We start from the raw sequence: 25,905 nt of genomic DNA, 5'->3' as shown, positions 1-25,905 counted from the left end.
GAGGCTCTGGGTCCAGTTGAATTCAGAGCTCAAGCCAAGGAAGGAATCGCCATCCATATCCAGTATGGCAGCGTTCCGGCACAGCCCGCAACATAACGGCTGTTGTAACCCAGTTCAGACGCGATCACACGCGCGCAGTTCCACACCGCCTCGTGTGTGACCGCCCGCCCTCCACTCTATTAAAGAAAGTATTTGTTTTACTTGTTTTATTTACCGGGTAAGGCCTCCTCAGTTGTATTGCTCGTTTTCAGAAGCGACCTGGTTACAAAAGCTCAACGAAGTGGCTTATCACGTGGAAATGTAAATCAGCCCAATACTCGAAACGCATGTCTCTCAATGTGGAGGGAAAACCCGGAGGAACCCGGGGAAAAAAAATCATGGTCTCCCCGTGGAGAACATGCAAACTCCAAATATACAAGCGTCATGGCTCGGGATCGAACCCACAACCTCCTGCATACCAGGCGAGGGGGTTCACATCTTGCCACCGCTACCGTTCCCGTGCTCGCCGACACACTGCTCTGCACACAAGCCCGCTCGTGTGCCCGTAGCTCTCAAGTTGCACACGCGGCTTGACAAGGCCTCCTTCCAGCCCGCTGTAACTAGAAGGCACGCCAAGCCGGGCACGCGGGGCTCCTGGGCCGTGCCCTTCCACATCCCCGACGACTTAGTCCACCCGACTGGATATCCCCGGATCACGAGCCCTGTTGCAAGACATTAATTACGTGTTTTCCCAAATAAGAAATACCGGAACGGGATTCGACCAATTTTGGGCGATCCAAAGTTCGATGAATATGGTGAAAAATGTAGCTGTTAGCTCCACCCATCGATGTGATTTGGCTTCCCACGGCAGTAACATTGTATTGTCTCGGATTCACCATCCTGTTACATCACTCTTTGCAATTGGAACGCCTCCGCGTCCCACAACTCACCGTTCTGGCTCAGCCTTTTATATCCGAGCCCCCCCCCCCGTCCTTGCCATCGGTCTCGTTGTGAAGGGGAGGTCACCTGTTTCCAGCTGTGGATTTTAATTACCCCCCACTTGGCTTAATCAGGCTTGATCGACAACTCCGACAAGTTTGCTGATAATTTTATGAGTGGCAAACCTGTCCGGACCAGTTCTACCACCCTGGGTCAAACGTGCAGATACGTTTCAGGTCAGTACGGACATTCATGCAATTTGTTTAAAGTGTAAGTTGGTTGTTTAAAAGGTTGTAGACCACAAAGATTAGGAATTTGTAGAATCGTATCCTTTATGCACTCATTACGCAATAAGCATGCATTTAGGATCAGAGTAAAATATCTGGAATTTGTTACTGTTCTTAACAGTTATGGAGATGTAATTATATTTTTGAATCGGTGTGTCTGCTTTATGACCATACTTTAAATAACACCAACTCAACAGCTACAAAGCACATTACCCCAACACCACTTCTGTCGATTACAGCAAACGCATACTGGAACAAAATACTCAAGTAAATCAGAAATGTCCAAGAAAATGTTTATTCAATCTTGAATACAGCCATGTAACCAAATTGGCATACGAGGTGGGCTGGCTGCCTGAAAATTTTCCAAACGCGACCCTGGTCTTGGATGCGAGCCTCGGCGACCGCAAAACCCACTTTCCCCACGGTTCCATCGTCAAAAAAATAATTCCCAGCGGAGCTCGCAAAATCCCACAACCCAGTCCTTGGCTTCAGCCCAAGTCAAAGCAACGGTGCAATCGGGGGGGGGGGGGGGGCTTCTCTTGCATACCAAAAGAGGCACACCACTGTAGCCAGACTTGTGAATGTGACCGGGAGAAGACAAGTTTGTTGAGAATACTTGGGTGGTTAGTGAGTCCAAGTGGAACCGGGAGAATCGGATATTTTGAGAAGCCACACAATGGATGCAAAGGCCAATGTTTGCACATAACACGTTGCTCTGTGACGAGACTCTGCTACACACTCCGCAGGGAATAATTTTCAACGCCACGCTCATCCACCAGGCTTGGGGGGAGGGGGGGGGGTCACCGGCGGCTAAAACTAACCTGTGCCATATTCTTACAATTAATTTGTTCATTTCACACGGTTTGTTCCAAGACCGGGTTGCACGCAGCCACGCCGCTGGCTGGCATTGGCCACTCGACATGCGTGAAGAAAAATTCACCCGCGCCACAACCTGCTGGAATGATTTCAAGGTTTTTTTTTAAGGATTTAAGGCCGCTTGGTTACCGTAGAATGCATTTTCATGTAATTTTTTTCATTTGCATATACTTTTTGATGAAAACAAAAAATCTAATTCGCCAACATTTCAGTTGTGTCACGTTGAAGGTGTTTGCTGTAAATTTGTGTGCATCAATTATCCAAAGAAATTAGGAAGTCGGCGCTTCCAGTGCGGTGTCAATGTAGGCCCTTTCGAAGTTCAAAACTACGCTACAACTTACACTGCAGCTTCCACCATTAGCACCATTTCATACAATGCAGCAATTACCATTAACTGTAAAATAATAATAGAAACAATACCAACAATTAAAAAAAACACAAGAACCAAGGGTAAAAATAATAAGTGCCTTCAAAACGAGCATTTACCGTCAAGTCGACGCACATTCGAGCAATATTCTAAGCAGTGCGCCTTTAGGGAAAAACAGCACCAAAACAAATTCCGTTCTTTCTGCTCCCAATGCCGTAACATCAGCCACCATGAAAAACACAGAGCTTCACTAACTCAACTTCATATTAACCGTGCATCACCTCCGTCACACGCGCCACCCCATCCCCGAGCAGATACGCTACTGCGTGTAGTAAACAGTTGTGGTGCAACAGCTGCCAGATTAATTTCTTGCGGCAACAAAATACAGGATTTTGAGATGACGCTTTAAACCGTACGCAGACACGCGTCTTCGTTCGCTACAAAAAGGGGACAGTGGGCGCAGCAAACGATTTTAAGTTCTCTGCAAAGCCAGTGAGCATGGTTAATGTGAACTTGGTGATAAACTTGCGATGCCATTATAAGGGGGCGGATATTGTTGAGGTTTCCCGGTTTGAGGTGTTTTTTTTAGAGGTTTCTTGTTTTGACTGCAACAGGGGAAGGAAAAAAAACTGCACAGACTCGTCCCGAGCGGGCTGTGAGCTGCCTGGGCAACATGTGCCCCCATGGAGTTTTACAGAATCCCAGTTTCCAATGAGACGTTATGAGGTACCAGTGAATGAGGTAGCTGCTGCTGCTAAGTCACAGTCTTGGAAGGAAGACAGAAGTGCACGCACGTACGCGCACACAGAGAGTGTGGGCCAGCGTCTAGAAAATCGTAACGAAGATCACCTGCATTAGTGTTATACGTTCCAATTTGCTAGTTTACAAATTGCCTTTTTGCACAGTTTGTGCATTAAAAAAATATACCAACTAGTGTCAATTACAAAAAAAGCAATCTCAAAAGCAACAATAACATTCCTACTCTTTTATTGCCTTGTATTGTGGAAATGTTTTTTTTTTAATGTCTTTTCTAAGACGCTGACCAACGGCATACTTTTTTTTTGGTTTCAATAAATGACACGACCAAATACGGCCAACAATTGACGTCGAACCGTTGTCACGCAGACTGAAACTGCTGTGTTTGGTTAACACAGCGATGAGGAAGGAAGGACGCACTGACGAGGGGGAGGGGGGGGCACACAAAGCTGCGGTGAGAGAGCTGCGTGAGCAAGGTGCGCCCTCGCCCCCCAGCCCCCTATTCCCTCTTCCAGCGTTTGGCAACAGTGTGTACGAGAGTAGCAGAGACTGTTTGGAACACGTAGTGTTTTTTTGGCCTCTGTGGTGGGGAGCAGACGATTTGAGAGCTTTCGGTAAAACCACTCTTTGCGCTGGAGATATCTAACCCAGTGGGAGACACTTGAGAGAGAAGAAAGCACAGTAAACATGCTCGGTGTTCTTAGAAACAAACTTCAAGCCACATGGCGACTCCTGGCTGAGCCACGCTGGTCCGAGGATTAACTTTTTTTTCTCCTTTTTTTGTTAGAGGAATACAATACAAATAAAATAAATGAAAACAATTACTAATCCCGAAGAAGGGATATGCATTTTTTTGTGGGGAGCAAAGGAGCCGAGAGAGACGGAGGTTTCAGAACAGGGAGAGGATCTCTCTAACATCAGTAAGAGAGGAATATGAAAAGGCACTTTCATCCACCCAGGTATGAATACAAAAAACAGGTGGTTGTGTGAGTGGGTGAGAATCATAGGGTTGGCTGACAAGACTGCTTCGACAATCTAACCAACCATCCCTGTGGTTCTGCTCACTGGAAAAACCTCCCCCCTTCCCACTCTCAACCCCACTCCTCACCCTCCCTGACATGGCCCCGGTTTTAATCTTGCTCCTGCTGCTGCTGCTTGCCTTGCCGAAGAGGACTGGGCCTCTGTTTCAGCCGAGCCACAATCTCACGGATCTTCCTCTGGGCCATCTAGAGAGAAACACATTTCATTTGCATGATTAAAAAAAAAACATTCAATTCGCACGATAAACATCACCTCTCCTACAATTACATACATTAAATGTCCTTCTCAGCTAGTGGGTCTGTGCATGTCTTTACAAATGGTGGCTGTGTTGCATTGAGATATATGGCATTTACGTTTAAGCAGTCAACGCACTCCACCTTGCCAGTCACCGAATAAAAAAAATCTCACGACGATGCCACAAATAGTGTGGACATACGGCTGATGCCATCGCACCTGGCTGGCGAAGAAGTGCCCGACAATCTTGACGAAGATGTAGTCGTCTTCATCCGGGGTCTGGTCTCGCGGCACCAACACCTCGGCGCACGTCAGGTTCTGCAGCTCAGTCACCTGTGCCGTCAACGAGGGGACAAGCAGTAAAACACACACTCTGCGTTCATTAAGGGGAGGAGACCGGGGAACAGGCAAACAAATCAAGAAAACTAGAAGGGGACGAGGAAATCAAGACGAATGGATTGACAACCAAATGAGGCCCATTGGTGAAAACTGAGGTGTGAACCCCGCCGTCCACCTCACGGCCCTGACCACACAAGCGGCGTCGGATGTGCCACTTCCCCCCCGTGCCACCTCCCCAAGTGCTACGTGCCCCAACCCCTGCACCCCAACCCACAACTAACCGTGCGCCCTCCTCGGCCGATGACTCGTCCGGCTGCTGCCGTCGGCACCTTGATGCGCACCTCCAGCCTCACTTCCTCTCGTGGGGGCACAAAGTTCTCCTCCTTCAGCTTCCGGAAGATCCTGCCCTGAGCCTGCGCGAGCGATGGACAGCAAGAGCGCCGTTAATAATGACGACGGCTATAATCGTCGTGTCAGGATGACTATTCGCCCAGGAGAGAGCCTCACCGAGTCAGGACTTGTTTTGAAAGAGGATCCTGCTCATCGGGGTATGTTTGGCCAATTCCACCCGAGATTGTTTTGCTTCATTGTGGGAAGAAACAGAAGTACCAAAGAAAGCTCGGCATGCAAAGGAGGGGATATTTCTCCAAGGTTCGCACAGATGGGTTTTTACCAACCCACTTCTACAATTCCATCTCTGGCAGTCCAGCAAGGTCTGGAAATTTCACAAATCTGCAAGGTCGACGAACCCTTGCCTCCACGGTGCTGAACCACCGGTGTGTACCAGCACCGCTTGTTACTTTCTGTTTGTAGCAGAGGTTCACTATGTGGGGTCCGTGGTTATTATCAAAGGGTGACAGCAGAGAGCCAAAAGCCTCAGATGGTTACAGCATTAGTGGGTCACCATAAAAAAACAAGCGTTTCATGTATTCAGGGCTGGCTTCTGTGTCGATTAACGTGCATGATATAGCATCCAGAATGTCAACAAAGATGCGTACATAAAAAAAAACAGTTATGGGGCTCGATGGCAAATTCCAAGAGCAAACGAAGTATTGAATAAGACGCGAATCTAACATGTGAAATATTGTGAAATTCCCATACCAATCCTGCTATAGAGGCACGAGATATTTATTTTTATGCTCGGCTCAGAACCCACCTTGAACTGTGCCTCGGGATGGCCTGTGATGATGACCATCCTCTCCTTGCTCTCTGGAGTTTCGGCCGGGGCGATCTGAGGACGACAACACAGCTCGACAAATCCGTGCAATACTATTTTAAAAATATATTTTTTATTTTACTTACCAGGTAAAACTCACCAAACTATTAGCTCTTTTTCAGAAGCAACCTGGCCACAAATGACAGTTCAACGAAGTAGCTTATCACGTGGAAATTTATAGCAGCCAAATACTCTGGTAGTAGCTCATACAGAAATATGCCTGGCCAAGGAAAATATATACATATTGCCAATATGAAAGACAAGATGAACAAAAGCTAGAGAGGGGAGCTGTAGACAATCTCGAGACAATGAAAACTCATTTCTCACTGCTTTTGTGTTTAGTTTTTTGTTTTTCCCCGCAACTCCGATTAGCACGGTTGGCTGCATATGGTGCGGAAGACATTCAACATACATACAAAACCAATAACTAGCTGAAAGAAAGATAACAGAAAACCACCTGTAGAAAAGATTCAAAGATTGGTCACATGTATAGACACCGCGAAAAGATATCACAACATCTGTAATTGTGAAACCTTTGATGTCACGTGGCCTGCCAGCCACATGACAACTTTATTGTGGCCCGCTGAACATCAGGGCCGAGTCATCCTGTGCTACGAAACCACAACGCCGGCAACTGCACCTTGATGTTGGCGCCGGCGAAGCGTGCCAGCTGCTGGATGTGCTGGCCCTGCCGCCCAATCATGGTGCCCACCGCCTGTGCTGGGATAAGCAGGAACACGGTCTCCTGCTCGCCCTGCATGCACCAACACGCACGTGCAAAACAGAAACATGCACACGTGCATTTGCTATACTGGTATTTTAAATCGTCTGCTTTGAGATTGGAAGTGTCCCAAACAGTATGAGAATCATTGCTAAAGATGTTGTGCTTGGAAAGAAATGTATATTTTATTCTTGTGAATTGTATATTTATTAATTGTTTAATTGCGAGTTTTTTTTAAAATATTTGTAATTGTTTTTTTTATAGAACGAATAAGAAATGTTTAAGTTTGTGCTCTCAAGTTGTCTGGGTGAAAAGTGAGCAATGTCCTTGCCCAATCCTGGGCATCTGGCTCTAAAACTCAACCAATATATCCCTGTATTTACATATTAGTACAAGTCACTCCATTTCTTTTAATGTTTCTGTAATTTAATTATTATTGCACCGTTTAATTATAAGTAATGTGCAAAAGAGCCAACTTGCTGCACGGAATGTGTGAATTAATGTTTGTGCAATGTTTTAGACTTAAATCACACGAAACTTTATTTTTCTCCTAATTTTCACTTGCTTCATTGCTTTACTTTATGTGATCAAGTTTTTCTTTTGTCATTTTGGTGACCTAAGTCACTCTTGCAAATTAGATTAATCCTCGTCTCTCAAGTTCTCACGGGTTAAAAAAAAACATCAACTTCACTCGACTTAAAATGTGTTTTTCCACAAAAAGTAATCGCCAGTTTCATCATCGTCATGCAACCAATGGCTGGTAATGTCATTTATTTATAATACAAAAATTCATCCCTTTGTCAATCCACATTCTGGAAGGCCTGCCAATGCTGTTGTCAATTGCACGGGTTATCGGACCGACTTCACGTTGGTCAATGCAGGTTGGTGATATTACTGCGCACTGTCAAGAACATCATGAGAATCCTGCATTGGGATATTTGCATTCTAAATGCAAGAAGAAATTTCACCTCCCAGAGAGGACCAATGCATTTGAGTGTTTAACACCCAAATGTGTCTAAACACTCAAAATGTCTGGAAAAATGGGTTCACAAACCCACTTGCTGGACTGCCACTTACTTGCTGGCCATCTCACACAGCCCTTGCCCTCCAAAGCTACATGGTCTGGTTGGACAATTGGAAAACCGCCGTTGGCGAGTGCATATTCAGGCTAACACGGCAGACAAAATCTGCCAGCATTCTTGTCGACGACATAACACCGGGTAAAACTCTTATGGTTCAGGTGAAATCGAAACACAAGGAGGTACCTGCCATCGAGCACCAACGCGCATAGCTCTAAAACCACAAAGCGACTCGCTGGGATTTGCAAGGCAGTGCACACATGAACGCGTGCAAGGCCACCCATGCACGTTACACAACACCCAGGGCACATGCAGCGCGCGCAGAATTTTCACGGCATGCTGCTCAAAAAGCACGCCAGGCAGCTGGAGCCTGAGTGAGACCGACCACAGCTGTTGCACGTTTTTTTTGCTGTGCCACATTGCCTGCAGCTGTTCGTGCTTTCCAGTTTAAACGGCCATTCGTGCTCTATCCAAGAGCGAGCTAGAACGCGGGGATTTCTTTGTTTCGGACTCACGATTTTCACGGTGCAAAAAACATGCTCATTCTCTCCACGTACGTGTGTACGCGGGCATCCGACATTTACCACAACGTAGAGGAAAATCAATGTGGTCTTGGTATTAAAATAACTGTCGTCACCAGGCATGTTACGAGTCACCTCCCCCCGCCTGTTCCGTGGAGTCACGATCTTGTGTTGTACTTCGATTGAACAATCGTCATTTATTGTCTAATTTGTGCTGTCTTTTCTTCCTTGTTCAATCTACCTTCTACCGTGTTGTTGACTTCATTAGCCTGTGTACAATATGCATATCACCTGGATACATCTCAATCTACATGCTTAGATGCATTTAGAGAATACACTTTTACATGCGAATTGTTAAACCTTCCCAATCAGCCTGTCCACCCCTTAGAATTCGTACTTAAATGACACTGCAAAGTCAAGACATGTTAATTCGTTTTAATTTATTTTACTATCTTGTATTCAACAAAGAGGACAAGAATTTGCATTCTGGAATGGAGTAGTAGCACACTGGGGAGCACACTGCACTGTGAACCTGGTGTCCTGAGTTTGACTACTGACCACGATTAACATAATTGGCAAGTGTTATCTGAATTAGATCTGAACCGGTCCTTTACCAATTTGCAATACCCGACGTGGTGAAGTATGGTCAAACAGCCCCAAGACCAATACAACGAGTTTGAAGCTTTTTATCCAGAAGTGGATTGACAAAGGGCTGTAAATGATTATAAGGCTGTATGCATGTGCGCATGTGTGTGTGATGCATGTGTTTGTAACCGAGGCAAACTACACGGTAGGTTTTGCTATACAGCAGTTAGCAGACGCTTACCCTGGGGGAGTTGGGCATGCTGCCACTAGGCGGAAACAGCCCCACCATGCCCAGGTTCATACCCGGAATGAAGTTGGCCTCCATCTGCAAACACAATTATAATATAACAATTTTAATTATATACACATACGCGCGTACACACACACAGCAGGCATACATATCTGTAATGCAATACATAACTGGACAGATAGCTGCAGCACAGCAATCTCTATTTAGTGTGCTGTGTATATCGTGAAACGCCTCTTATTCATGTATCTAGTATTCATTACTTATTATCCATGCCACCAAATCAGTGTGCACAAATCCTACTATGTGTGTTGATTCTTACTATTTTCTAAGACTTTGCGATGTTAATAGAAGTAACCAGGAAGTACCGGCTAATTTATTCTATTCATATCTCCATTCCTTATCACAAAGGATAAACAGTCAATATTGATAAGAATAACTGGATCTACCCCTAATGCCCCTACATCAGTATCAGTTAACCAATTAAAATCTACAATTTTTGCCTCTGATCAAACTGTTAATTTAATTGTCCTATCGGCACCATGTCACAAAATGATACATCCATTCAGAACTCCTGCCGAGCAACACCCTGTGTTAGAAAATGGTTCACAGAAGACACCACAGAACTGCTTCGGAGCTCTCTTCAAATTACATTTGATCCACACAATAAAGGTAAGCACTTTCCAGCCAAACCCTGCCACAAAGTAATGTTTTAATAGGGTTTTTCCCCTTTTTTCTGGCAACAAAACTGAAACCTTTTTTACAAGGATTCATGTCTGCATTAACCACAATACCTGCAGTCAAAATGCAAACAAAAAACACACTATGATAATATATGCATTGTCCTTGAAACTGATTGGTCCACACCAAGGGACGGCTTTCTTTTGAGCCTCGACCCAATTGGTGCTCGACCAGATGACGCCAAAAGGCGTACAGCTCAAAGACAATGCACTATCAAAGTAATGAGGGCTCGGGGTGCATTGTCTTTGAGCTGTACGCCTTTTGGCGTCATCTGGTCTAGCACCAATTGGGTCGAAGCTCAAAAGAAAGCCGTCCCTTGGTGTGGACCAATCAGTTTCAAGGACAATGCATATATTATCAGTGTTTTTTGTTTGCATTTTGACTGCAGGTATTGTGGTTAATGCAGACATGAATCCTTGTAAAAAAAAATTCAGTTTTGTTGCCAGATAAAAGGGGAAAAACCCTATTATTACATTTTGGTACTGGCAAAGGAGGTCTAAAGTAATGTTTGTCACACGACAGTCAACAATTGAAACTATGAATTTGGAGCGGCGGCTACTTTACGACTCAACTTCCAGGTACAATTTTGGACTTGGTGGATGCGTTCCAGCCCAGCACCGGCGGTGTCTGCACGCGAGCTTCGGCACGCAACTCGTAAGAAACCGCAGGAGGAGGGGAAACCAATTCCTGTACCTCGTTACTCACTTGAGCCGACTCGGCGTCCCGGTCGCACATCTCCCAGACCTGCTTCACGATTTCTGCTTCGGCCTTCATGCACTGCTCCGTGCTCCCGTCCAGAGAGATGGTCCGCTCCGGGTTGTACATGGACAGATCTTGCAGACTGCGAGGAGGAAGGCAACGAATGGATGATAACCGACTTCACTTCACAAAATGGTTTCCAAATTAAAAAAAGAGCAAATAGGAATACAATTCTGAAATTTCTAAAACCCTAGAAAATTAGCAGGGTGAAAGTTTTCAATCACTTTTGTTGGCTTAGGTCAGAAAGGTCAATTTTTTTAAAATCATTATCAAAACCACAGGGACCCCAGGTTTCTTGCAGTCAGAATAAGCCCTCACCAGTCTACAAGGTAAGATACATTTTCTTACCTTGTAGCCTATCATGGATAATGCTTTCTCCTCAATGAAATCTCAATATCGAACTCTGTGCATACAAGCCACATATGCTTCGGCAAATCCATCCCTCAGGTTTTCCATCTCACCGGGAGATGGTGATCTTCGTTCCAGATTCCTGCTCGATCCGTTTCAGGTTGCGGCCCTCCCGGCCGATGATGCGACCCACAAAGTCATTGTGAACCAACAGCTTAAGAGGGATCTCTCCGGCACTGTGATACACGTACAAATAAGCGTTAATGTTTACACGCACAGGACACACCGATGACTAAATCATATGGAAAGCACACAATCTCATATCTCAAAACTAAGCAGAACACAGCCTGCATAGTACTTGGATAGGTGGCCAACAATCATAGCTTTGGGGCTGCAGGATGCGTAACAGAAGGCAATGTGCAACAATACCCATTACTGTATTATGCTTCTATCGTTCCACACCTACCCCTACGATGGCATTGGGTTGAAAAAACTGCCGTACATGTAAATACATTTTTAAAAATCATGGTTATACATGTAAACTGCTCTCATCTGATTTGGTGTGGAATCAAAAGGGGTGGATGTGGTTATTGTTTTATCCATGCCAGTTACCCCCTTTATCCATGTGGTAAAGCAGAGATGGATGCTAACCATACGAATTTAACGCGAACGAGTCGTACAAGTTGGTGCTCTTGGCCTCGTCGCGAACGATGTCCAGGATGAGACGGCACGCCTCGATGGAGCCCTCCTCGCTCGAGTGGATGGTGACCACCTTCTCCGCCGAGCCGCTCCACTCCTTGCGCTGCACGTCGATTCTGTTTCATTCGAACACGCGCGGCGCACACATTGGTGTCGGTTGGTGGTTTACAACGTTGCGCACCGTGACGTGGCACCATCCTGAGAAGCAATGGGTTAAACAGCGGCTTTTCAAATTCCAGTCCTTGTGAACCTTTCCACATTCATCAATATTCCATTGAAATACATACTTGTACATGCTGCACATAGGACAGAATTGCTGGCTGAAATTTAGATAGTAATTTAACGGACATAATTTTATTTAAAACTGAACACAATATCTTTGCAGCAATTTCAATCAGTGATCTGTCACAAGGTAGGTGTGTTTGCCAACACTCAAGAAACAGATGCATTGTGTCAAAAATATTTTTCGAATTTAACAGAAAATATAATAAATCCTGAAAAAGGTACCGGGTGGGCTTACAAGGACTGGGGATTCGGGAAACCCTGGGTTAAACCTATTGCACTCAAACCATGCCAAGTTTAAATTGCTCTAACAGCAAGCGATTGATTCTACAGCCAGTGAGCCAGCTGCAGTGGCACACACTTGCAATCCAGCGCTTGAGAGGGGGTGATGAATCGCACACATTTTGAAATGCACCCCAACCTGTTGGATTGCAGGTTGGCCAGACGGGAGTACAGAACATTGGTTTGTGAACCCATCTGTGTGGCAATTGAGTGTCAGCCCCTTATGTATTGCACTTTTTTTGTTGTGCTGCATCCAAGAGCTCCTTGAAATAGAAATGCCCAAACTGCCAAATTTAGGAGCCTCCTAAAATATACTGTTGAGACTAAGTGAGGCTCTGCTGGATAAGTCATATTCTTAATTATAAAAGCTTTCATTCATTTATTTTAATCGTCAAACTATTTCATCAGGTGAGAGAGACCGGTGAGAAAAGTCTCCATTGCAAAGAGCGACTTTGGTCAATCCATGTTTAGCAGCACAGAGCACTATGGATTATAAAACACTGCACTGAATATGCCAAGAGCAGCAGGAAGGGTGGGTAACTTTAGATGAAGGTACAAACTTTGAGCGCGAGTCCTGCGTGATTTTCTTGATGGTGGCACCTTCTTTCCCAAAAACGGCTCCCAGAAACTGGGCAGGAACCAGAATGCGCACGGGAATGTCAGGTCTGCTGGCAGAAAACAGAAAACACACCCACACAAAACATACGCTCCTTTTAAAAAAAAGGCATCGTTTGCTTTATCCAGCTGAACAGGTAATTAAAATATCTATCAACATTACGTGCAAGCCTGTAATGATATGCAAAGCCGACTTGAACAAATACGTTTTTTTACGTATTATAGCAGCGTGGCAAAATCCATAGCTGTCCCATACTGTTATGCTTCCACGTCTCTGCTACGCTCTTTACCAACCCATACCGATCAGCGTAACGCATGGTTAACGAACATCCACAATCCAAAGGACAAGGGGGGGAGGAGAGCCCTCATCCAGCAGGAAATTGCCAAAAGGGTTGGCTATACATGTACATTGTCCCAGTTAGGAAACGCCACTTCATCACTGCTAAACGGTTAATTAATATTGCTGTACATTAACTATTAGTATTATTACTTCGCACAGAAAAACTGCAAAAGGGGTTATTATAGACATTAACAGCCACAGATTGCAAGGATAATTGCTTGTAAGATGGGCACAAACGCCCATCAATATATCACCCATAATACAAAGCACCCACACTTAATCTGTTCTGGCTACTTTGGGCATTCATGACAAGCAGCAAAGTATGACAACATATACGCCACAGGGCCACTATGTTCAAATACATGCATAAGCATCCAAAGTTGATGTGAAACTATTTTAAACGGAATTACACGTGTCACCATTTCGTTTTTTGCTGTTGAGCACGTTGCTTGTTTGACAATTACTGTACAATCGGCATCACAAGAAGAAAGCTGAATTCAGAATTCACAGAAAAGAGTACGCAGCCTTGTTAAAAAACTGCATCAAATTGTTTCCATAATAATTTACTGGGTGGCTCAGTCAAGAGCATTGAATTGGCACCGCCGAGATGGAGCTATCTGGGTTTTAGCCACGAAAAAAATCGGTTTGCATCTTAAGTGAGTGGATGGTGACCAAAGACCTCGCAAAAAACAATTATATCATTTTTTGATTTAAAGCTTTCGTGACTGCAGGGATTCATATTCTTGGTTCTTTCGGTAAAGTCACATAGAAGGGAAACAATAAAATAATAAAAAACAATAAAATTCTCACAACGTTTCGACTGCAACACAAGCAATCATCATCAGGTGTGAAAACCACAGCAAGAACATTTGAAAAAAGTGGTGTTTTTTTTTAAACGTTAGCACCACGGAGAGCGATTTTGCAGTTATTCAGATGGACGAGTCCATCTATGTTCGGAAAAGAGGAGGGGGAGACGAAAATAATGGATGCGACTGAAAGCCACCGTAAGCGTGAACAATCAATTAATACCCGAAATGGTTTATCAAATCCTTCCAATGATTGCTAAGCCAGAATCCATCTTCTCGGTTTAAATTGTCTCTGTTTGATCTGGTTCCGTCTGTAAAAGATGTGATTCCGGACATACAGTACCCTGGCGTCTACAAACTAAGTTGCCTCTGTGGTAGTAGTTACATTGGAGAAACCAAACGACATGTCTCGGACCGCATTCGTGAACACAAAGCAGACCTAAAACACGGTAGGACCAACACCTCGGCCATGGCAGATCACTGTTATATAATTCAGTAGGTTCACATGACATTGACTTCTCCAAGACTCTTTGCAAGCCATTTGGCTACCATGAGAGATTCGTTCATGAGGCTATCCACATATACAAACACAGAGAATTTCAACCGAGAGGATGGATTCTGGCTTAGCAATCATTGAAAGGATTTGATAAACCATTTCAGGTCTTAATTTATTGTTCACACTTACGGAGGCTTTCAGACCGCATCCATTATTTTCGTCTCCCCCCTCCTCTTTTCCGAACATAGATGGACTCATCCATCTGAATAACTGCCAAATCGCTCTCCGTGGTGCTAACGTTTAAAAAACCCGCCACTTTTCAAATTTTCTTGCTGTGGTTTTCACATCTGATGATGATTGCTTGTGTTGCAGTCGAAACGTCGTGAGAATTTTGTTTCATATTTTTATAATTTTATTGTTTCCCTTCTACGTGACTTTACTCAAAGAACCAAGAATATGAATATAATTGTATCATTGTTTTTCATTCAATGAGCGTATATGAGCTCTGAGAATTAAAAATGTTTGATTGGCGTGCACCACTCTTTGAAAGGGATATTTAAAGGCGTTTGCCAAGTGTGGATTAAGAAGCCTATCTAGGTGGCTTGCAAATTAGTCGCGACATTTGCGGCCATTCTGACAGTGATGTCATCCTGCAAGGGTTTCAAACGAAAAATGCCCAACTCCTGAAATAACACCAGACCAATTACAATTGTACCTGCAATACGCAATTAATTACGATCATAATGCAATTGTGATGTCAGCTAACGATGTTTAAATCATAATTATAATTGAAACCAGGTCTGCTCGACGTATAGCACCAAATAAAATGTAAAGGCAACAAAAACAACCAACAGAAAATAAATCCGGGTTTTGAACCCAGGATCTCGGCAATGTTTGGCTCAGTGCTCTGACCTTGAGCTTCCCGGTCAACCTCAAGCCATCGTTATAATTTTAATAACGTAACAGCAGCTCAACTTGGGGACTTCTGTGAAGTGGAAAGCTGTGATGGTCATTTTTACCCTGGCCTGGGCGCATCCTGCCTGGGGAAGTAGCCCCCCCTCTTGGGGTTCCGCATCATACGGTTGTCACCCGCCTCGCGAGGGCTCTGGTTTGGCACTTCCTCGTCCGGAATGTATGACGCCTTCAGCTGCCGGCTGCTCACCTCCTTGTTATTCAGCATGTCCAGAGCACTGTGCACAACACACACGCGTAGAAAAGACAACGATGCTCCACCCGCACAGCCTCACAGACGGTCACGGCAAGAGCCGGAAGCGAGCACCTATCACGGAGAGCAGAGCACAAGAAAGTGGTGTTGTAGCCTGCACCACACACGGCCACCTTGTCTCCCCCTTGTGCCAATCTTTCCACAATGCAGCAGGGACTAGTTTAAGGCCGAGTACACCTAGGGGAAGGCCTAGAAGATGTTCCATATCCTAGATGTTCACGGGATCACACGCCGTTGCAGGGCTTGAGCCGACTCCCAAGTCTAAAGTCACATGATGTCGGTGACAACACTTGCTACTCCACTGCAGTTCCATGCAATGGGGCTAAGTTTACAAAGGGCAGTGCAGCAAATAAAGTGTTGTAATGTATCATTCTCCATCATCGCTGCTCTCGAGCCTTCACCAATGCGCATCCTACCAGCATGCCGAAGTATGTCAAGTAGATCTCACTGAAAAGTGCCACAACCCAGGTCATGTGACAGAACTTGGGAACTGATTGGTCAGTATCCTAATAACTTTTAATTGGAATGTCCTATTCGCCACTTTTTAAACATAATTATCGCCACGACTATTTGTAACCGATAACAAGGTAAAAATAAATGCACTCCTTAAGGTTTAAAAACATTGCTAAAATGTGGGCTTCCAATTCAAGTAAAAAATATACTACTTTCTTTATTATTTTACTTACTCTGTTCGTAATGATTCTCAAATGTACAAAATGTGTGTTTTTTTTCAGCATGTCATTTGAATTAATTGTAAATATGAAATGCACGATTGACTTAATAAAATGGTACCAATCGGTGTTTTTCACATGCCTCCTAATCCACACTTTTTTTATAAGTTAAACCATTACCTTGAAAACAAAAACCTCAACGAGTGTGAAGGCTTACATCTCCGCTTGTTCCTTGGTTGAAAAAACAACGTTCACCACTGTGGAGGATCCTTCAGAATTTACTGCAAGACACAATTGGGGTTCATTATCATTTTATTAAATGGCAACATGTATTGTTAAACCTAAAAATACTATAGTGTAAAACAGGAATGTGTCAGAAACAGCATTTACATAAGCATCAAATCAGCAGTGGTGTAATAATTAAAACATTTTTCAAGAGAATGAGAAAAAATGGAAAAGGCAATCCCCCAGCAATTTTACAAACCGTCACAATTAAAGGGGGCTCTGGAATATCATGAAAACCCCAAAAATCCTCATGGTCCAGAAAGTGGGCTGTGGAAAGTGAACTAAATGTGTAAAAATAATGAATTACTTATTTCAACGTGTGAAAATCTGTGCGGAGACTATCCAATAACGATCAAAAATGTGTAAAGCTTTCCCATGATGGCAGCATTAACGATCAAATACGTGAGTCATCACAATGTCTTAGGATACCTAAAAACAACTGATTATTTTTGTTTAATAAATCAGTGAACAATAGAGTATATATAACAGCTGTAGGAGTTGCATGCAACTGTCACATACAACATATACGAATCGAAACCCGTGGTGGCGAGATGTTAACTACATCGCCTGGTATACAGGTCGTGGGTTCGATCCCGACACCGATGCCTGTATATTTGGAATTTGCGTGTCTCTCCCCGTTGATTTTTATCCGGGTTCTCCAGTCTATCCCTCCACATTTAGAATCAGCATGCGTTTAGAGTATTTGACTGTGATAAATTTGCACATAAGCTATCATTTGTAGCCAGGTCGCTTCTGAAATATATATATATCTCAGTGGGCCTTATCCGGTAAAATAAAAATTTTAGTTTTTAGCATTAAAATGATCACTTCTTAAATATGATTCGATGTATCGCAAGCTGAGGAATTAATATTAATCAATGAACTCGCTACACCCCTACTTTTAAGATCCTCATTCTATCCACGCTTCAGCTATACAGTTCAGCTATTTTGAACTAAAAGTATAAGTACAGACTACGTCAATAAATCTTCCAATTTGTTTTTGTAATGTCAAAAGCCAACGCGCCACAAGGCCACAATCATTGCATTACACCATACTGCAAATTCCGTTCGCAACCTAAATATAAATGCGCCAAATTGTGTGTCTGCCAATTTGGTTTTTACAAACTACGCACAATGTCTGCGAATAAAACGTCGTGCGAAGAAAACGAACACAAGAACACGATCGCGAATTTACAAATGAGATGGCACGAACGAGACAAAAAATATCCAACTGTTCAAAGGAATTGCGACTCCATATTGAAATCTCATCAAATCCGACAGAATAGGCGAATCATCAGATGTGCTGGATGTGTGAAACTGCAGGGGCAGTGGGGACTCACCGCGATTGCAGCTCTCCACACTGCCACACTCGGCCAGAATGCTCAAGAGCTCCTGCATGCCAAACAGAGAAGACAGATTTCCCATATAGCAGAGTTGTTGGAGAAAGCACTAGATGGGAGCAACTATTGAAGGCTGGGACATCATACTAGGTGGAGGTGTTGTGTTGCCAGCACCATGCCGAGCCACCTTTGTCTCCCCAGTGCTGATATTTACACAAACTAAGTATTCATGAAAGGCTGAATAGACCTAGGGGAGGTTCAAGACTGATTGATTAGATTTTATGGAAATCGTGACATTATTTTCACCAGTTTTTATCGTGGCTTCCTTAGGTTCCACCGATAACCAGTTGCCTGTGTTTATATTTTAATCTTATCTTTGGTTTTATTGCATTATCAATGGGTATTTACTGGTGTTAGTGTTTATTTTTTTACCTGATGTACAGCGTGAGAGATTAACAATTTGAAAGTAGCTTCATAAACATGCGTTTATTATTATACGACGGATTCAGATATTCACCTCTGATGTTAGCCATGGCTGTAAATTGGAACTCCGGTTGTAATTGTCATAGCGTAGTGCGCTAACCACTACCCCCCCCCCCCACGAGAGAACAACAAATGCCACCATATGCCAGTGACGGTGACATCACCATGCTGCCTGCGCCAGGGCACACTTGGGCCGACAGAACACACAAGACACGCACGCCGTAGACAGGCGGTCGACAAAGCCGCGCGCGCGGCTGGGCGCATGGAACAATGCCAAGTGAAAAAGCTTGTGTGGCGAGTTTTGGCGGACCCCCTTCTAGCTCGAGCACGAATACCGCTGCGAGTTCACGCGGACGCGCCTTCAGCATCGCTCACCTCCCACTGCAGGCTCGACGGAATGTCACGCACTTGTATTTTACGATATCTAAAATGGGAAACAAAACACGTGCACGTGTCCGATGTTAACAGGCTTGACACTTACAACGTGTATATATTTTTTTCTTTCTAATACAAACGGTCTTAAAAAATGTTAAGTTGAATTGATGACTGAGCAGCATTTCAGTGTAATGCGATTTGAAAGTACAGTAGACCGAGCAGTATTATGTAATGTATTCACTTTAGTAAAGCTCATCGAAGGAATATGAAAATAATTTCTTACACAGCTGCTTTTCCCCTCAAACGCAAACCACTATGCTCTTGGTCCACAATAAATTAACAAGCAATGCAGTATAAAATAACAGCAATTTAATTAATTCATTACATTATGGACTGTGATTTGTGAAATGCAACTCTGTAAGCACATGCAAGACCACCAGTTACCTCTGCCACCTTGGCACGGAATGCTCGATTTCAATAGTACTCCCCTGAATCTCTGCCTTTCCTAGAAAACAGCAAAGATAATGACCTCTATTATTCAATTACAACTGGCAGGAAACTTGGTGTTAAATTCCAACAGAATATGCAGCAATGAAGTTATTTCCACCGTTTATTTCCACTTTTATAACTAAAGCCATTTGGTTTAATTTTCACAACACGCAACGTCAAAGGATGCCCCGACAAAGACACAAGCGTTCATATTTTACAAGTGGAAATGCCTTCTTCCATTTACACCTCTTCCAATTTAGTGTTTGGAGCTATGCACACACAAACCGCGCTCCCCGCCACACTTTGCTGCTATGGGGGGGGGAAGTAACAGGGCAAGGGGAGATGTTTTTTTCAAAAGCGGTCACTTTTTGTTTGATCACTGGCCAACGTGGCATGTGTTTACCCAATTGCTAGAGGGGTGGGAGGTGGTGGTGGGGGAAGCGAAAAAAATAAACCCAAAACCCACTTTTTCAACCGTTTACTATGCATCGTCATAAACTTTCTTCGATAATGCGTGGCATTGATTTTGCAAGTGTCTGCGTATAACATGACAAACAGCGGTATTGAGTCGGCTGCAAAGCCCATAGGACGTTACACAAACAAAAAAAAGGGAAAACCGTCACGTGGCCATGTTTTATAGAAAGACCTTACAGTACAGCGAGAAAAAACCAAAATGCCACGTTCATCCGTTTCTGAGGCCTGCCCCGGACTTTGTACACAGAAGCCTTGCGCTAACTGGAAAAATGTCATGCGCATGCTTGCACACGCTCACAAACAGCTGCGCCGGCTATTGTACACGCAGTGTACTTTGCGGTGTGCCCCTCGACTCCATAACTAATTTTAAAAAAAAAAATCCCCCGCTCCAAATACCAGCACATGAGCTATACAATAACATCGAGCTATGTGTCTTACTTTCCTTAACAGCGATGGGAATAAGGATTTTTAAGCACGAGACAAACAAACAACGCACGTGCACATGCGTTCTATATAAAACTGGGATGAAACGTCGTTCTCTGCCATTGTGTGTGCACATACTGAGTCCTCTTTTTCTACTCAGGACAGTCACTCTCAAAGACATTTTTCAAGATGGTCCTGCATTGTGGGATGTTTGGCAACTTCCATTAATGCGTGTTTGGCATATGGGAAAACATCGGAGCACAAGCTCTGCACAGATAGGTTTAATTAATCCATTGCTGTACCACCATGTCCTGGCCACCTTGCAGTCCAATCCTATAATGATAGTACCATGCAGCCTCTCATTAATTTGCTAAGCAGGCTCCACCTTACAAAAGTTCCAAAACTTCACAAGAATTGCTGCATTCAGGGCGATTTGGTCATATACACATGAACACATATGTAGTCTATATTTGAAATGGTACACACTCGTATTGTCATTGTGGTTCAGCCGGGGACCTTAACGGAGTAAATGTCCTAAAGAAATATAATTCTCAACAACACGTGAAAATGAAAAAGTAAAAGTTACATCTCCTTTCATCGAAAGGCCACTTCACAAAATGGTGTAAACGAGAAAATATTTTAATGTTGTTTGCAATTACGGAATATAACCACAAACGCAGTGAACGGGTATAGAGAAAAACAGTATTTAATTGATTCCGTCGAGTGCCTAAAACTAATAAAAAATTATTAAATGCTGTACGTGACAAAAGTAAATACCAAATGCACAAGTCAAAAGTAAAATTCGTTATGATTAAATGTTTAAACATACATTGCACAATAGCAATGTGGCATTGTTATAAATCATTTACACTTCTAAAGCAACTTTTGCCCAAAAATCAAAAGGCGCTGTGCAAAACACGCAAATGCAGCCTCAAACCAATAAAATCAAACCTCAAAGCAAAGTATTCAAGAATCAGAACAGGCCCACGAAAAGAAGTGCGTCTTTAAGGCACGATTTGTCTCAATAGTTAATTCTAAAAAAAGCAAAGTTGGAAATCTTGCATTGCATGAAACATTTTGAACAAAAACATCTACAAAAAGCCGAGAGAACTCAAATACCAGTATCAATTAAATGAGCTACATTTATAAGAGATCTAGGGAACTTAAGTGAAAAATATTTGAATTCTAATTTCAATTAACAAAATCAGTAAACAATTGACTGCTAAGTAGTACTCCACCAATTAAAAATCAAAAGTGAATTAAATTCCTTTTCACCGATGAAATTGAACATGTAAAAATGTGAAAAAGTTCAATTAAAACCGAGACGAAATAAAATGCATTAAAATAATAGTAAGTCACCCTTTAAACAAATGTACCATTCAATTTCACTGCACCCAGACAAACTGAAAACAGCTGATGGGTTAAATTCAGCATTCACAAGTTTAACATTAGAGTGCTGTTCAGTATTTTTTATCCAGAGAAAACCACGCATATCAGGAATAGCAGCACTCAAAAGTGATCAGATGTCACAAATACACTTGGCTGTACTGCCATCCCTCGGCCACCTCAACAGGTTGATAGCCTTACAACAGCGGACACCTCTGCAAGATAAACCAAACCCGTCACGAAACAAAGGGTTGGATTTTAGGTCTACAACACCACCACATCTGGCTACATTGACTCCAAAAAAAATATTCCTTCCGACTGCACAGAACGTTTATCCACGTTAAAGTGATGGTTGTGTTTTATCATTGCACTACCTTGCTTAAATCCAGAATAATGTATTGGCAGATTTTCAAAACAAAAACCCAATCATCCATCCCACTGCAAAACAATAAACAATCCATTTGGAACTCTCAGTGCACCACTCCAGGTGTAATCAGAAAATAAAAATACCTTCTGAGATCTCACTTTTATACACATCCTACTGTTAAACGGCAGTCTTATGGATAACTAAATGCTCAGTTGAAATTTAAGAAAACAAAATCTAATGTCATCAATGGTAACCTGGCTGAGAACTTGCTAAAATAACCCGGTTCATTTGCAAGAAGCTGATACCCATATTCAAACTCAGGATCTCTCTACAATGTTAACTCAGTGCTTTGACCCCTGAACCACAAGGCGACCTTATGACTGTTTTTAAAACCCAATTAAACACCCACACAAAACAATCTAAGTGGGTATCATGCTGAAAGGAGCACGAAGAGGTGATGCTCACCACCTGTTTTGCAACCTTCAGTCAGTGGTGGAAATTCCATCATCCTGTCGTAAGGTTGAAAATTAAATCAATAGGAAAACCACTTCTAAATTCCTAGTGGTACAGATTGTATTGACCCTCCCCTCCTACCCCCAAAGAGATGATGGCACCTGCAGCAATCGATCAGTCACCCGGCCACAAAGAAACCATCACAAGGTGTTAACGAAAACAGATCCATGTACGTTGCTTTAACTGTATTACCCATAATGTATCATGAAGACGTGCACTGTAAAGCTACTAAAGAGGAAAACCAAATAATGTATATACAGTACTCATGGATGCCCAACTAAACCTTGCGTCCAAAACTGTCACAAGTTTTAAGCTTCATTCACGGCAAACCATACCTTGTACTATAAATCGATGAGGTTTTTGGGTTAGATCGCGTAAATGTGTCGTTAAACCCGCCACCACCTGAAAGCCAACGAGATATTTACGCGATCTAACAAAAAAACCCCTCTATTATGGATATTGGTCGCGAAAGGCTGCTACGTGTTAAACGGGCTATACATCGACTTTTACTCAGTTTGATGCCACTACAGTGATGTTATGTTTGACAGCTACACGACAGCAACACTACAAAAAACATTCTGGAAGTCGCTTGCAAAAACTTTTTTAAAATCTAACTTCATTCAAACCTGGTTTCAAACAGTCAGAAAGACTCTGCGTTCAGTGTAGTTTCAAAATAAGACTCGTTTGTCTTTTACAATACAATGGGAGTGTGTATGTCAACCGTGCTAATTAGAGTAATGCGATGAGCCAACATAGATTGCGAGATTGACCACCAGTAGTGTACTTGCGTGCGTGATTACAGATAATTATAAAAGGAGTCCTTTCTTGGCTGGCCATCGATGGATGGATAGAGACGGATGAAAAATATTTCGATTAATGTGACAAGTAGTATGAATGGACAAGGGTTAATTGAATGGGACTAGCGGATTGGATGTGTATATTAACGAATGTGGCTTTTTTTTTTTGGGGGGGGGGGGATGTTTGAACGAGTTGGTTTGCCCAGTTGATGGATGTTATGTATGGAGTGAATGGATTGGGTTGGACGTTTCGGATGAGAGGCTAGACCGGATGGAAGGCACGGGGTTATTATGGACGAGTGGCTGGATATACGGCACACGAATGAATTCTGGATCCCCGCCACCCCCACACGGATGGAAACGTTGACGTTCCGGCTGTATGGATGGCCGTCGGGATTAACTAAATATGTTATTATTGATGGAATGAGGGAATAGACGAGGGGAGAGAGACATGCTTACGGGCCCGACTGGCTGAACGATGCGGCGGGGGTGGGAAGAGTTCGTAACTTGTTTAAAGTTTACTGGGGCCAGCGTGCGGTGCGGAGAGAGGGGGGGGCGGGATGGAGAGAGCGAGAGGTGTTTGGTGGTAGTAGTTACAAGCACACATAACCACAACACCGGCGGGCCGAGACGACAACAAAACACCACCACGACCACGCGAGACCGCGGAGGTGTTTTGGGCCGCACGGGACGCGAGAGGTCTCTGCGTGTGGCCCGAGCGGGGAGGCCGGCAGTGGTGGGTGGGTGGTGGTGGGTGATGGGGGTACGTGCGGCCGCACCGGAGAGCAGGTCGATGGCCTTCTGCGCGGCCTTCTCGTCCGCGCAGTCCACGAAGGCGAAGCCCCGTCTCAGCACGAAGCGGCCCCGCGGCGGGACGCCCGCCTCCGTGAACACCCTCTCGAGGTCTGCCGCCTGGGTGCCCTCGGCAAGGCGCCCTATGTACAGTTTGTTCATGTTTGGGGGTCCTTTAAAGCAACGGCAGCAGCAGCGGCGGTGGCGGCAACAACAGCGGCAGCAGCAGCAGGAGGAGCAGCTTCAGTATCATCGGCATCAAGAGCGCGCGGTTTTAATTTCCGTCAGCGAAAGGCGCGCGCGACGCCGTTTGCAAAGCTGAGGGGGTTGGTGGGAGGTCGATCACGCACCGGAGAGCAAAACTTTGATCGTTAAAAATATCGTGCTAAGGAGTTAAATCGTCGAGAAATAACGAGCGCCGCAGTGACACAAGATGGTCGGGCTCACTCTGGAAGCGCGACGAGCGGCCGATGGCTCGAGGCGACGGCGGGAATGGACGGATTGAAATTGGAGGCGGTGGCGTCGGTGACTGTGGCGCGGATGGCGGCCGAGCTGGACCCCCCCACCACCACCACTCTCCGCGCTTCCCTGCCCCTACCCGTCACCCCCCGCACCCACCCACCCACCCAACTACCCTGTGCTCCACTCCCTCCCCACGGGGATCAGGGCAGAAGCCGCTGTGTTTCTCGACACAAAAAATGGCGGGGGGGAAGAGAGTGGAAACTAAATCAAGAGGACAACAAATGCAACAGAAACAATACAAAAATATAAACGATTTGTTGTAAGAATGAATAAGAAACTGCACCCCCTGATTGATTGAGTTACGCCACGCCCACCTCGAGCCGTTAGCGCCGCCTACCCGCGATGGTCACGCCCATATAGTGGAATTGGCCACGCCCATATCTTGCGCGTTCATTGGCTAGAGACTCGCTAGCCTCAGCCCCCTTTTTCCGGTTGTTCACGTTCACTCCCCCCCCGTGGACACGCCCACTCAGTCCCTCGATGCCGCCACTATTGTGATATAACCTTATGTAATGGCTCATTACAGGAGGTATCGATTAATCGATTATGGTAATTCTAAAGCTGATGGTACAATCCAATGGAATCGAGTCTGTCGGAATCGATCTTTTCTGATTCCGTATGTGTTGCATGAAACCAGTTGACGTGACTCACTCAACCCGGCAGTCACTAGAGGCCGCTATTTTCACCCGCAGTTGTTTGCAAAGTTATTGATTCTTGAAATTGAATCGCCGACGTTAATTGGACAATTCAAGTTATCTCCTTCGGGGCGGGGTCGAATCTTTCCGCCGCTGCTAACCATCAACAAATACATAAACAAACAACATTCATCAATGTTCACCAGTAAGCCAACGTTTATCCACTGCTGGATGATTTTAAAGTCTTATAACAAAATAACGACAGACTTGGGATAAAGAATAAAATAACGACACATTCATATATTTGCGCGATCTAACCCAAAAAAACGGTATTATGGATGATATTGGTCGCGAAAGCCGACGTGTTAAACTAACAATATAACTTCTTAACGATTAATAAAATGAGTGACTTAATGGAAATACAATTTAATGCATAATTACAATTAATCTCACAGAAATGGTTGTCGTCAGATTGCGGCGAGATGACTCCGTCTCCACTTTAGCCCGAACCCTTCCACAGCCTCCTGTTTGATAAGTCAAATTGCTTGTTTGGGCCTCGCAAAGCCAGGCAAT

General features: G+C 44.1%; 1 protein-coding gene across 4 annotated transcripts; it reads right to left on the bottom strand.

Moving 5' to 3' along the window:
* Positions 1-1,484: 1,484 nt before the first annotated feature.
* Positions 1,485-25,905, bottom strand: LOC116940879 (insulin-like growth factor 2 mRNA-binding protein 3). 4 transcript variants are annotated; one of them, XM_076066178.1, is made up of 17 exons: positions 25,786-25,905; positions 24,163-24,348; positions 19,379-19,439; positions 18,935-18,983; positions 18,077-18,128; positions 16,669-16,732; positions 15,575-15,745; positions 12,859-12,963; positions 11,716-11,850; positions 11,149-11,271; positions 10,622-10,769; positions 9,182-9,265; positions 6,675-6,788; positions 5,975-6,049; positions 5,100-5,231; positions 4,699-4,812; positions 1,485-4,430 (listed from the first exon to the last, which is right to left on the bottom strand). In XM_076066178.1, the coding sequence occupies exons 2-17, from the start codon at positions 24,335-24,337 to the stop codon at positions 4,335-4,337; spliced, it is 1,698 nt and encodes a 565-aa protein (XP_075922293.1). In that variant the 5' UTR covers positions 24,338-24,348; positions 25,786-25,905; the 3' UTR covers positions 1,485-4,334. The 4 variants fall into 4 exon arrangements, with proteins under 4 accessions (XP_075922293.1, XP_032807096.2, XP_032807099.2 ...); XM_032951205.2 differs by lacking the exon at positions 25,786-25,905 and adding an exon at positions 24,623-24,779; XM_032951208.2 differs by lacking the exon at positions 25,786-25,905 and adding an exon at positions 24,623-24,779 and having other exon boundaries at positions 10,634-10,769.

This window comes from Petromyzon marinus, chromosome 10 (assembly GCF_048934315.1).
Source record: "Petromyzon marinus isolate PM22_M1 ecotype Great Lakes invasive population chromosome 10, UKy_Petmar_22M1.pri1.0, whole genome shotgun sequence".
NCBI classification, from domain to species: Eukaryota; Metazoa; Chordata; class Hyperoartia; order Petromyzontiformes; family Petromyzontidae; genus Petromyzon; species Petromyzon marinus.
This window is presented reverse-complemented; position numbering and strand designations above follow the sequence as displayed.